Source organism: Neodiprion virginianus, chromosome 2, assembly GCF_021901495.1.
Source record: "Neodiprion virginianus isolate iyNeoVirg1 chromosome 2, iyNeoVirg1.1, whole genome shotgun sequence".
NCBI lineage: Eukaryota > Metazoa > Arthropoda > Insecta > Hymenoptera > Diprionidae > Neodiprion > Neodiprion virginianus.
The window spans coordinates 40,959,109-40,972,004 of NC_060878.1; the positions used below are offsets into that span (position 1 = coordinate 40,959,109).

The 12,896-nt window shown below is 44.1% G+C and overlaps 3 protein-coding genes across 4 annotated transcripts in view; 2 read left to right on the top strand and 1 right to left on the bottom strand.

Moving 5' to 3' along the window:
• The first annotated feature begins 8,467 nt into the window (after nt 1–8,467).
• Nucleotides 8,468–10,878, top strand: LOC124297442 (beclin-1-like protein). 2 transcript variants are annotated; one of them, XM_046748485.1, is made up of 5 exons: nt 8,468–8,763; nt 9,057–9,217; nt 9,298–9,707; nt 10,080–10,568; nt 10,685–10,878. In XM_046748485.1, exons 1-5 carry the CDS (start codon nt 8,655–8,657, stop codon nt 10,800–10,802), a joined length of 1,287 nt encoding a protein of 428 aa, XP_046604441.1. In that variant the 5' UTR covers nt 8,468–8,654; the 3' UTR covers nt 10,803–10,878. The 2 variants fall into 2 exon arrangements, with proteins under 2 accessions (XP_046604441.1, XP_046604440.1); XM_046748484.1 differs by having other exon boundaries at nt 8,469–8,759.
• LOC124297443 (uridine diphosphate glucose pyrophosphatase NUDT14-like) lies at nt 10,570–12,397 on the bottom strand. Its single transcript, XM_046748486.1, has 3 exons — nt 11,852–12,397; nt 11,250–11,326; nt 10,570–11,167 (listed from the first exon to the last, which is right to left on the bottom strand). The coding sequence occupies exons 1-3, from the start codon at nt 12,292–12,294 to the stop codon at nt 11,010–11,012; spliced, it is 678 nt and encodes a 225-aa protein (XP_046604442.1). The 5' UTR covers nt 12,295–12,397; the 3' UTR covers nt 10,570–11,009.
• Nucleotides 12,345–12,896, top strand: part of LOC124297441 (protein jagged-1) — a 65,288-nt gene continuing 64,736 nt past the window's right edge. The window contains exons 1-2 of the mRNA XM_046748481.1: nt 12,345–12,479; nt 12,813–12,892. The gene's annotated coding sequence lies outside the window, so the exon portion shown is untranslated. The remainder of the gene's footprint in view (nt 12,480–12,812; nt 12,893–12,896) is intronic.

Consider the following 12,896-nt stretch of genomic DNA (forward strand, 5'->3'; position numbering starts at 1 on the left):
GTCACCTCGAACATTTCCCCTGCGAGCACACGGAAAATTGTAAAGCCTTTACGATTCTGAGGTTGAATTACGTGTACTATTAAAAGCGATTGTGAATTTACTGCACATTTACCGTACAATGGAGTTGACAAACTACGAAATCAGGCTGCACATTTACAAATTCCATGTATTTGTCTTAAAATTACTATAAGAATCATTACGAGTTTACTCAACTTATAAGAAAAAGACAAAATAGTCATTTGAATTCACTGAATTGTGTAGTAAATTTATTGTATTTGTAAATTGAATAAACAGTGAACTCGGTACGCTGAATCCACTGTTCCGTATCCGAATAAAACTTCCAATACGGTGCGAGAAGATCCATACAAAATTTTTTAACAGTGTATCTGCTTTCCGTTTTTGTATTTTACAGTAATATATGTTATATATATATTTTTTTTTCAAATTATACATAAATCGGTATTCGCCTGCAAATTCGGAGTCTTACCGCGACCGTGAGATTTATTATTATACGTACACCGTGATGCGGCGAGTTTCTTACAATCGGCGTAGAGAGATCTAATTGTAAAAAGTAAGGAAAAAGAAAAAAAAAAAAAAACGTCAGATTTGAATATGCAACCGGCATGTATAATCCGAGCCGAATAGCTTGTCGAGGTCCGTTTGAAAGTCAGAGTCTGAGGCGAAACGAACGGTTCATAAATAGGCGTTTATCCGACGGTGAGACGATGCAGTATTATACCTATATACATGCATGTGTACGCGGAGTTTTTAGTGTCGTGATAAAATTAAAACCTGTCCGCCTCTGGGCCGCATCGAACGTAGTTGCAGGATGAGAAATTTTAATTACTGTATAAATACCCCTGAATCTTCATGTAAAGCGGTTTACGGCAGATAAATCTCGAATTATCCCACACGCACTCAGCCGGCACGGCTCCATGCACGCATGCCATTCATATTTACCCACCTTTAACCCATATCTGCCGTGTGTATTACACATATCCTCCCCTAATTAACTCGCCACTTTTATTACAGCCGCATCAGCTGTATTGTAACGAGAGACTCGGTGCGCTTTTTACTCGGACCACATATCGAGCTAAGCTCTCGAGATTCTTCGGCGAGATTCCTCCTTTCCTTTATCGTTTTATTACCCGCAGTGCGGCCTGCAATAATGGCATGGAAATTGGGCAAAATTACAAAGTTTGCCCGGCGCAGGTCAGCCGTGGAGCATAATCGTCGTGTCTAATGCGATTGTTTTGAAATACGAGTTTCCGTTCTTTTCAAAAATTAACAAAATTCTTATTTTTCTTACGTACCGCGGGACGAGAGAACCGCGTCCGAATAATTGAGTACCGTTTCTTTCCACGGCTAATAAAATATGCAGAGCATACATTTTTTAAGCGCCAACGTTAATTCTGCCCCGCGTACCTGCGCAATTACGCAATCGAATATTATGTACGCGCATAAATTTGATACTCCGCGCCGGTTGTATGAATAATTATTTTCTGTGCATCATCCGCGACACGTGACATTATTATATAAGTCTCGGTAAAGTAATCATATGTATCTGCACACGCGTTACATTAAGTTTATCTCAAAGATTCGAGGGAAATTCGCCTCACCCTTACCCTGCACGTATATATATATAAGTACATGTATATACGTATATCCCAACACATATGCACGTCGATTTACCGCATGTCACGCGTCTGCGCGAGATCAGTGCGGTATGTTCACTTGTATAATTTATGAGCTGGAAGACTGACATAAATTTTCACCGAGACTGCCGACAAGCTTATAAATCCGACTTCGCCTACCGAGTAGGTATAAGGCATAAGACTGCAGTACGCTTACGGATACGCATCTATAAGGTTAAACCCACCGCATGCCTATACACGTACAACATACGTATAATATATAATACAAGTATTTCAATTTGATCCATTACGACGTTTCAAGCGCAGGTGATTTTTATCGTTTTAATCACGTCAGTCGGGCCCCGCGGGCAAAACGCATAACGTATCGATCCGGGCGAAGCGATCGAACGGGCCGTTTCGATCGGCCCAATAAAACGTCGATAAATCGTTCGATTCGGGAAACGATCGTTACGCGCACACGGAGACACGGCTAACGAACGTGCGGTATTAGGTAGAGCTTTCGATTGAGCGGCGGACTTGCGTGCAGCACATCGCGGCAGGCGGGTATTCCTAATACGGTGGTACATGCAGCTGAGATAGGCAAAGCATGCCTGCTGCTTCGGATTGAAATACCGTCTACATTAGCGCGACACGATGTCGGGATCGGGAACGAGCGTGCTTCTGCTTCTGATTCGCCGCGGCCGCCGAAATCTACAGATTTATTAAAGGAGACGTCGGTAGCTCGGCTCGGCCTCGATCCTCCAGCCTCGGCTCGGAGGTGTGAAAAAGACAAATTAATTCACGGGACTAATTGGTAGCCTTCCCCGTATCCGTCTTCTCGTTCGCTCCGCGCGTTTCGAGTCCGTTTCAAACGCGATTGACTCACCGGTTCGACCGATCGCCTAACTTTCCGACCCAAATCCCGGTTCCTACGAATTCATCGAAGCCACCCTTGGATCAACGCGCGCGTGATGTAACGGGAATCAATCGGCGTATCGATCGCGTCAACGATTAGCGTTCTATCCGTCGCGACGCCGGCGCGAAACTGCATTATACGTATCGGTCCGGGAGCGAATCCGCTGCAGATCGTGTTCGAGCATCACGTTCGCACCTTTGGGCGAGAAAAGCGCACGATGCTGCGGCGGCGAAGGTTCGAGGCAAAAAAAAAAAAAAACAAGAAACAAAAAACGCGTACGCAGTCGCAAGAAAGGTGCCGGCGGCGTCCCCGAGTCGGCGGACCAACCGAGGGTGACCGGACGAACGGGGACCAGGTCGGGCCTGCAGGTGCAACCGGGACCAGGAGCAGCCCAGCGGCGATACCAACTCGACGGGGGAGAGGTGCCCGGGTGGCGTGGTGCGGTGTGGTAGTGGCAGCGGCATCGCGAGCCAAGAGGAGGGCTCCGCCCCGGCAACATGGCCGCTGAGCGACGGATTGGCGGAGGCCCTCTCGACGCCGACGCCGCCGTTGACGCCCGCGCCTCACTCAACTCTCGAACCTTCGAACTCGGCTCACTTCGCTACCGGGGCACTCCGCCTTGACGGAAAGAACCTGGCCCGAGTCGCCGCCCACCCACTCGAGCGTCCCTGCGATCGACGTACGTCGAGGACGCGCCGGGGAATTTTCCGGGTTCGCCGATTCCGCCAATTCCGCCGATTCCGCCCTAGCTGCACGCCGATCTGCCGATGTGGGAACGCCGGCTGCGCGGTGCCGCGGACGACGGGTTTGGGACTCGTCCGATCGGTGAGATATCTGCTCCTTCGAGCCCGGCGCGCCCGATCCTCGCTAATTAATCTTAATTATACTAGTCTTTGTACTCCGCGGCTAACGCGAATGACTAATGGAATGGTGAAAGTCGCGGTGGCCTGGGTCAAGCAGCCCCGTGTATAAACGCCAAATTGAGATTAATTAACCCGAGGAGAAACACCAATCACTGCGTTCGAATCGGTGCTGCTTTTATTGCCCGAATCAGGAAAAAGGGACGGCTGATTGCGTAATTCCGGGTGATTATCCTCGACTTTTGACGATCTCGAAAAATTTTCAATCATTTCTTTTCTAAATTCATGCCGAGTCGTTCTGACGCTTGATCGCTTACGTAATACTCACTGATCGATATCTTCGAGCGATCTACAATTTCTTTATCATCGTTGTCGCGATCGTCGTCACGACCTGAAATCCGGTTCTTGCGCAGATTCGAAATCAAGAAACGGCAACAAGATCAAGATCGTCAACACAGAAATCACTCATCTTGAATAAAAAAGAAACATTAACAACGAGTTAATCGTAATTCGTTTATACACGAACGTGATTTAAAAAAACGGTATAGCAGATTTTGAATTATATACCAAATTCGGTGCAGCACCGTCAATATTACCGAGAACAAGCCGTGTCCTTTTTTCCCGACTACACTTTAACAAGTTTTTATAATCTGCGCTGCGGTAAATAATCATTCCTATTATTTTAACGCTTCAGTTATCGAGTGAATAATCTTGGGGAAAACTTGCAGCAGCGCGTACAAGAATACCTAAAGAGAAGACGAAGCCACCTGTTGAGTCCGTGTGCAGCGCACAAGGTCTTCGGCATCCTCTCGAGTCGTGCACGCTCCTCCCTCTCGGACACCTTACGCCCTGTCGTTCCACAAAACGGCCGGGTTGGGACATTAGCATAAGTTTGGTGCGGGTGCTGCACTTATATCTGTCGCATCGAGTGCGGTCCTTCTGTCCACTCGGACCATTCCCAAAGCGTATCTTCGCCCCTTCATCTTCATCTCCATCTTCCCTTCGATCTACGTTACCGCTCGCCCACCACCCACGGGTCCGTTCCTCGTGGTTTTCTCGAGCCCATGTTGGGCCCCGGAGATCCCTTACGGATACGTCATACGGAAAAGCGTTACGACGTTTCCTCCGACGCTTCGGTCTTCGAGCCGTTGCCAGATGCTTCAACAGCAGCGGGAATTCCGGGGCGAGAGGAAGTGCCCGGGCATCGCCTAGTGGGAGTTAAATACTGCGGCCATTGGGCCTTACGGCCCTTCTTCGAAAGGCGAACGCCAATCGTGATCTGGGTTTTGAAATCGCGCGACGTCCCGCCGGTGGTCGTATACATTGCACGCTTGAAATATCGGCTTTGTTCGCAGCCACGTATCGTGCAAAGTATACGCTCGCCTCATGCTGCGCCACTACTGCGGACCACTAAAATTTTATTGACCATTTTGTTAATTTTACGCAACACTGTATCACAGCCGTTGCCTTTGCTCGAGGCGCTCAGCTAGGATAGTTTGTAATCTATCGGTTGCAGACTCGTTGGGCAATCGCAATTATAACGATATATATCTCGGCGGGAAGTGGCAAGTGGCAACTAATTACAAACCCCGAAGCGCCGAGCATGAGTTTAGTGTCAAGAATCGTACACCCGTTTCGATACATGTACAAAATATATCGCTTTACGTATGGGAAGAAGTAACTTTCAGCTCTGCAGAACGCTGCCCGAGTTTCTTTGATCGCCGACTCTGCGGAGCGCGTAAAAAAGTCGAAAGTCGATATGCGCTCCTGACTCCTGAGAATCGTATTTCCCGAGGGATGCTGCAGCTCCGCAGGATATCGCCGTCTCCGGAGGGAGTTGAGGGGGAGGAGGAATGCCTATTTCGCTCACGTATCCACCGAATGCTGCAGGGGAGGTCAAGAGGGCCAAGTCAGACTGCAGGACGCGGTGACAACGCGCTTGCAAGCCCATGTGCCCATCCAAAAATAAAACGTTGGATTATCCCGGTCGTCTCCTGCGGCTGCAAAGAGCTGTCGACGCTCCGATAGGTGCGTACATACAGCTCCGAAACAGAAATAGAAACAGAATGGTTGATCATTTGAGAAATTCCTCCGAAAGCTTTCTTTCTCATGGTCGACGAAGAATATTGGTTTCTTTTTTCAAGATTATTTTTTATGTATCATGGGGAACGTGTCTGTAGAAATCATCGAAATATCGACTCGCTCTAAGTTTTTTACGACTTTTTTATTTACGCCCTGCATCCCGAGAACATTTCAACAGCCGTAATGCTACTCTGAGTAAACGGTGTACGTACTTGAAATTTGGGCTCGGTACTGCTGTCGTCACTCTAGATGATTTTAGGATAGTCGGTGTTTTTCTTTTTTTTTTTAATTATTGACAAAGTAATTGGCGCATCCATTCGCGGGGACGTGAATGCGCACAGATGCCGCAGCTGGAGGCCGCAGCGCGGGGTAAAAGCACTTTTCTAAATTTGGGCGAAACTTGATTCTCGGTGTAGTTGGCACGCGTCAATGGAATCCCCCGAGTGGCGCGGATGTGCGACGGTCGAAAATTGAAAACAATAGTTGAACAGTCGGGATTATAATGCATCGGGTGAATTGAATTAGTCAGAGCTCGTTGCACGCTTATGGTGACCAGGGTGCCTACCCCACACTTCCTAGTCGGACCGGGAGGCGACCCTCGAGCCAACAATGAGAACAATCACTCGTCGCGGTCACGTGACGGTCTGCCATTTGTCATTTGATTACAAAAATGGAAACTGTAATCCACCGTTGTATATCTAATACAGCTGTACGAAGGTACGCGGGCGTCGGTCCAATACCCGTGTCGTGAAATGTGATATCCTCTATACTTCGGGGATGGCGTATTATAAACGCGGAAGAAACGTCGGACGTTGGATTATACCCACGTAAAAATGGACAGGACTATGTCGACCAGTTTATTAATTGGTAGAAGCTTTGTACGATCTCGTGTTGAGAAACGTCTGGGACGGTTGTTACATTCTTTCACATCCACGCGTCTCACCGCGCCCCGTCATTATATATCCACCTTAATTCTTATTCCACTCAAATTTGGAGTGTAACTTGAAATGTTGTTATTTAAATTTCTCAACGATCTTTCCTGTCCCTCTCCACCGCCTCGTCAATCTCGATCCCGATACGGTACTGCGTCCCGCTGAGTTAATTACCTTCACTATTTCAGGGAACTTTTGAAACACCTTTCTAAACCATTATACGAGCCTCTGGAACCACATGCGGAGAAACGAACCAAACGGACATATACGAGTTCCAGAGGATAAACTTCCATTGGGGACGTATGTGATCTATAACACAGACACACTCGGCTTGAATACGTATTTACACATTTCAATTCGTTTATTCGACCATATACTCACGCGTTGCAGTTTTTTTTAACCCGACGAAAACTAATTAACTATAATATTACACTATTCGTTTCTCAGCCTTTGATTGACCGTGATAAATTAAATGCTAATTCCTTTCGTATTTAATACAAATACGGTTCCCTGTAAAACGGGACGGGATTGGTACACTTTAAAAATGGGATGATTAATCCCTAAGTTTTCTGTTTACCAACTGTATCAGCTAAATCTGCAGCTAGAATATTTAAAAAATGATTAACTTGTTGTATGAAACACCGTCATTTAATTTTCATGTTGCCTTACAGCAGTATGAAACATTGAATAACCCAATGCACGCGATTCTACGAGATGATTTGTACTAGTTCGCGCTTGTCCGCTTGCGGCAAAAATAGTTCATCAAATTGCCGCCAGATCGGAGGGTCGGCAGCACCTTCCTACAATACAACCGTGCCATCTTATATAATTTTGAACAAATGTTGCAGTAACAAAGAGCCCGGGCGATAAGCTCCGGTTGGAACTTGTTACCAACGTAAATTCGAAAATCACTAGTTAGCAATAATCAATTTGATTTTGCCTTCACGAGGATTAGTTAGAGGATAATAAATGATTCTTATAGTTTTATTTCTCAAATTTTCACCCAAATTAAGAATACTTCATTTTAACACAGCGTGTTTTGAATGTAGAAACTCTCGTTATTCAAAATACTTATCAATCCGGAAGTGGTTTTTTAACAGATTTCGATATTACAGAGTAGTGATTTTTGAAAAGAGAGACTTTTTGATCCAAAATGTTCGTTTTTCATGTATCTGTGCTTACCAAATCGGCGGAAGAAGTAGTACGTAATACCAGCATGTCAAAATACGAAGCTTCTTGACCAACAGCAACGCAACGTCTTTTGGCATGCTCTCGCGGTATTCTAGAATTTGATTATCAACTCGGTGGAGTAGGGTTCAATGTGCTATTATATCAAGATATTTTGAAAGTATCGCAATAGGAATTTTAACAAGCAATTTGACTAGATTTGTTTGAAATGACTAACATTTTTAATGTCGTATTTGTGTAGACGAAATACAAGAATCGGTGAGTCATAATTGACACTCACAATAGGTACAAAATCGCCGTTAAATCGCGAGTTAATCCTGTACATTAAATAGAAAAACGAACTCTTGGTTGAGTGATTTTGACGTATTACTTGAAAAAGTGCGAAACAATTCTCTATAAAAGACTCTAAAGTGAGTATAGATTAAGTTTCAAAATTCAATGTCGCAATATGGGTGCAATAATATTTTTACTGAAGACCGTTAAAGACGGTTATCCTAATGGGGTGGTGTACGTCCACTGTTCTCCATGCTACACCATAGAGATCAGTGTTTACGTCTTATCGGCTTGCGTGTTAAACGGCTGCTACCGATAAAGAAGCTACTGGATGGTTAATACGGCTTCCTGTGACGCTAGACCTACACAGGTTCACTTACCGGCAGAGTATTGGTCACGAAAATTGGTGCAGGGCCATTTTAAAATTTTCTTTTTAAATTAGCGTCTTTAAATTTTTTCGTTAACGGACAAGATGACTTGCAACGTTGTTTGAACCTCGAATCTCGAATCTCGAGCGGTCCACGCGCTCCCAAAAGACTCTCAAATGTGTTCAAAATGGCGGGGCTTCCTTTAAGCTAGCGCCATCTGGAGATTGAAATCTCGGTCCGACGCCTGAAGGTTAGTGGTTGGTTAGTGAGTAGTTTGGTAACAACGTGTGAACAGCTGATCCGCGTCTTCCAAGTGTCAAATGCGTATTTGTAAATAACGATCCGTTGCATAAAACGCAGAGTGTAACAATTCCTCAACCGCGAGCGGGTAACAATGATGGATGCAAAAGCTACCGTCAGCTTCGCTTGCCAGAGATGCTTGCAGCCCTTGCGATTGGACACGAGCTTCAATCACCTGGGGGAACACACACTCGCTGAACTTTCACGTAGGTAATTTCATTTCTATCTACATACGTATAATGTATAAATATTTGACATTCATCTGATCAAACGTCACGCTCGTTTGAAACGGGAAATATTAACAAAACGCTGAGTAATCACTTTGATAAGTAATTTTCCACATTTTCTGTATTTTCCCCACATCAGTTTCACTGAATATCAGTATGTGAAGGAATACAGTTCGAAATACAGATATTCCTAATGAGAATGGAGGTACTTTTCATTATCCACTATTTACACCCCTTATAATACATTGTTTCTTATTAGCTCATTCTTTTCCATAGTTCCGATTCACCAACACTCTGTCGGAGATCTCGAACACCATAGCGATAGCTTAGAACAATTGGCTCCACCCTTTCGGTTGACCGAATCAGCTAATGGATCGAACGGATTTATGCTCGTCGGAGATTCGGGAGAAACTGAATGTCTGAGCCACCACCTTAGGGTAAAGTGTTCTATGCGTGAAATATTATTTTATCCACAATCAGACAATTGTTTTATCCACAAAATTCTTCTCATTCTCAGGTCAGAGCAACGCTTTTTGATATACTGAGCAGTAGTAGCTCAGCTGATCATCCGCTATGTGACGAATGTACAGACAACTTATTGATGTTGATGGATCAGCAGTTGAGATTAACAGAGGGAGAGTGGTCGGATTACAACGAATATTTAAAGCGATTGGAATCCGAACAGGTGCAGCTCGACGATGATCTTGAACTGAATAATCTCGTCAAAGAGTTGCATGACATCAAGGCAGAAGAGGAGAGAATGATTGGAGAGTTGGAGGCCTTGCAGAGAGAAGAGGCTGCCACTAGAACTGCAATAGCTGAGCAGGAAAGGGAACGAGAGCGATTACAGGGAGAGGAGGAACGCTACTGGAAAGAGTATTCCAGACACAGGAGAGACATGATGTTTGCCGAAGACGAATTCCGCAGGTAATAAAATTCAATCTATTGTATTTTGATGTACAATAATGCTTTAATAATCATAAGCTTTTTCAGCGAGTAATGTTAGTTCTATTTCGACGATGTAATGTTATACAATTCCGCATGTTTGCTTTCAAAATATTTGGCGTAGTACCTTGACAATATTTTAATGCACTTAGCAGAATGAAGTATCGAGCAGCATGATAGTTTTAAAAGTTTTTTGTCAATTACTGTGACAAGAATTGATGTCAGGAACGTTTCGGGATCTTACCGGTTATCGGGTTGAATTTGTGAGTTTTGAATACTATGTCGATTCGAAACAAAATACGAATTACCCAATATACTTTCAACGTCAAATGCTATGTAGATATGCTTTTACAGCTTGGAGAATCAAGTGGCTTACGCAGCTTCACAACTAGAGAGGCTGAAAAAGACGAACGTATTTAATGCCACATTCCATATTTGGCATTCCGGACATTTTGGAACGATAAATTCATTTCGGTTGGGTCGTCTACCTAGCGCTCCTGTAGACTGGAGCGAAATAAATGCAGCATGGGGTCAAACGACTCTCTTATTAACAGCCCTAGCCCGAAAGATGAATCTTACATTCCAGCGTTTTCGACTGGTCCCATTTGGTAATCATAGCTATATTGAAGTCCTCGATCAGCATAGAGAGCTCCCGTTGTATGGCAGTGGTGGTTTCAAATTTTTATGGGACACAAAATTTGATGCTGCCATGGTTGCTTTTTTGGATTGCTTGCAACAGTTTAAGGAAGAGGTTGAAAAAGGTGACAGTGGCTTTTGCCTTCCCTACAGAATGGATCGTGGTAAAATTGAGGATTCTGCAACCGGAAATTCTTACTCAATCAAGTAAAGTATTCATTTTCCTTTATTATTAAATTTGGTACACGTCTTTTATAGTTGCGTCTTGATTCGACTATTCAAACCTCTAGAATGTACGAAAATTGTCACCGCTTTATTTATAGGATCCAATTCAATTCCGAAGAGCAATGGACCAAGGCTCTCAAATTTTTACTGACCAATCTGAAGTGGGGTTTGGCCTGGGTCAGTTCCCAATTTACAAAAGATGAGGCTGAGCACTAGTACCTATCTATTTTGCCATTTTAATTGATATAAAAAACAAAACTTTGTAAATAAACATAAAATTGATAAACGTCAACTGGAGGGTAATGGTCATTTAATGTCCCTTAATATACTATTAAATGATTAATAACCACCATTTGTTGATTGACGGTTATTAACTATAGGGTATAAATATATTTATATATTACATACATAGGTGTTATTCATTTAGGAACAGTGCTCTGGTTTATTGTGGAAAAACCAGGATGCCGCAAATAAAACTTCCGGTGGACTCTGGATGCTTGGACGGTTTATGTACTCCTTAAATTCGTTTACACTCAATTCGACCACCTCGATCAGCTCACCCTCAACCTCCGAACCCCCACCTGAAACGGAAGAATTGATATTTCATGTTCAAAGAAGAAAGTTGCAGCATCAAAGCTCTGCTGTTCTGCCTTTGGTACGAACCAGAATTCACTCGCATCTCGTCTGTAACTTCTACATAGAAGAGTGTTTCCATGGCTCCTGTAGGTCCGACTCCACTTCTGAAAGCATGGAATAATACGACAATGCCAATCAGTAAATGAAATGAAAATTTAAGGAGTAACAATATTTATTAAGGACATGAGTACAGACGACCAATTGGACAGTTACATTTACACGATACGATTCGTTCATTGAAAACCTACTAGTACAAAGGGAGGAAAACGACTCTCTTTTTCATTGCTTTGCAACAGAGCTGGCAGCAGGCAACTTTTTACAGAAAAAAACTCAATAATTGGCTTGCAAAATTTACCTACTATATGCGCATTCATCAAAACGAAAAGTAACGGCGACTATTGGACTTATCAAGCAGCACAGTCTCATTGAAGTCATGGGGAAAATTGAAATTTGAGTTGCAGGGTATACGACTTGAACGAAGCACGAAAGTAAGTCTATAATTGCAATGAATAATGCGAAGCAACTAAGCGAATGTGTGCCAGCCCTGCATTAAGCTGAAATACGTGCCGCGTGTCCGACAACTATAGTGCAAAGATACGCGAATGGTCCAATAGCGAATGGACGCAGACCTGCATGTGTGGAGCTTAACGAAGTTGGAAACAGGAGCGTTATATCCGCACTCCTCGAGCAATTCCTCCCTAGCGATCTCAGCGATGGGTAGATCCTTGTCTACGATGCCTGCGCAAAGTTCTAACGTAACGCCAAGGCTCGGAGGGTATTGCTGAAGGTCAACTTTGCCCTGTTTCTCGGGTAAACTTGCATAGAAAACGGCGGGACGGAACTGGGATACGAATATAAGTTTCCTCTGGGTGACGTTGAAGACGATCATGGCCACGGAGTCGTGGATACGGAGCAGATCCCATTTCTTCAGTTTTCCTGCCTGTCGGAATTGCATTCGCACCGGCCTCACCCACGGTGAGTTTGGCGGTAGAGGACCTATCTCTACATCCTTCAGATCCTGCATCTTCTCTCTGAGGATCTTTGTTTCCCGATCAGTGTTCGCTTCGCTCATCTTCGCTGTCTACCTGACGTCCTTTTGTCCGGTTTTTAGGTTAGGTAAATACGTGGTTGCAGACGGCTCATCTACCACGCGCCAACTCGCTCGACTTGACTTTTCGGTGGCGCCACCTTCGGCCGTTTTCCAAAGCTCATCGATTCAAGTTCACTTGTCTCAACGACCTGCAGCACTGGAACATGGTAAGAGAGGACATTCAAACATCAAATCAAAAAAATCGAAATACTATTGGTCTCATAGATTTATCACTTTTTTCGATGTAAATTTTAAATATTTGAAATGCTATGCCTCCTTTCTCTACTTGATGAGAAAAAATCTTCTCTGCGGCACGTCGTCACAGAATTTGAAAATCAGCTCTTTCGAATAATTCTGGATCATATTCTATCGGGCAATTTACTCACGCAAAGTAACAGGAATGTCACTATAGCATTCTAGATCAAGCTTGCAATAAATTTATGGTAGAACGACGGAATAGAAATAACAGAAATTAATGGTGTATGATTCACGTGTTTCAGAATTCTGTCTCTACGCGTTCGGGAAAAGATCCGAGATAAAGATTCTTCTTCATACCATTGAAAGGACGTGTTCCACCCAGGTAC

What these genes read in the sequence shown, in the direction of transcription:
- LOC124297442 (XM_046748484.1), top strand. Translation starts at nt 8,648, where the DNA reads ATGATGGATGCAAAAGCTACCGTCAGCTTCGCTTGCCAGAGATGCTTG. An exon ending in GTCTGAGCCACCACCTTAGG is followed by an intron (nt 9,218 to 9,297) that starts GTAAAGTGTTCT and finishes TCTCATTCTCAG; the next exon opens with GTCAGAGCAACGCTTTTTGA. An exon ending in GGAAATTCTTACTCAATCAA is followed by an intron (nt 10,569 to 10,684) that starts GTAAAGTATTCA and finishes CTTTATTTATAG; the next exon opens with GATCCAATTCAATTCCGAAG.
- LOC124297443 (XM_046748486.1), bottom strand. Translation starts at nt 12,294, where the DNA reads ATGAGCGAAGCGAACACTGATCGGGAAACAAAGATCCTCAGAGAGAAG. An exon ending in GTTAAGCTCCACACATGCAG is followed by an intron (nt 11,327 to 11,851) that starts GTCTGCGTCCAT and finishes CCATGCTTTCAG; the next exon opens with AAGTGGAGTCGGACCTACAG. An exon ending in CGAGATGCGAGTGAATTCTG is followed by an intron (nt 11,168 to 11,249) that starts GTTCGTACCAAA and finishes CTTCCGTTTCAG; the next exon opens with GTGGGGGTTCGGAGGTTGAG.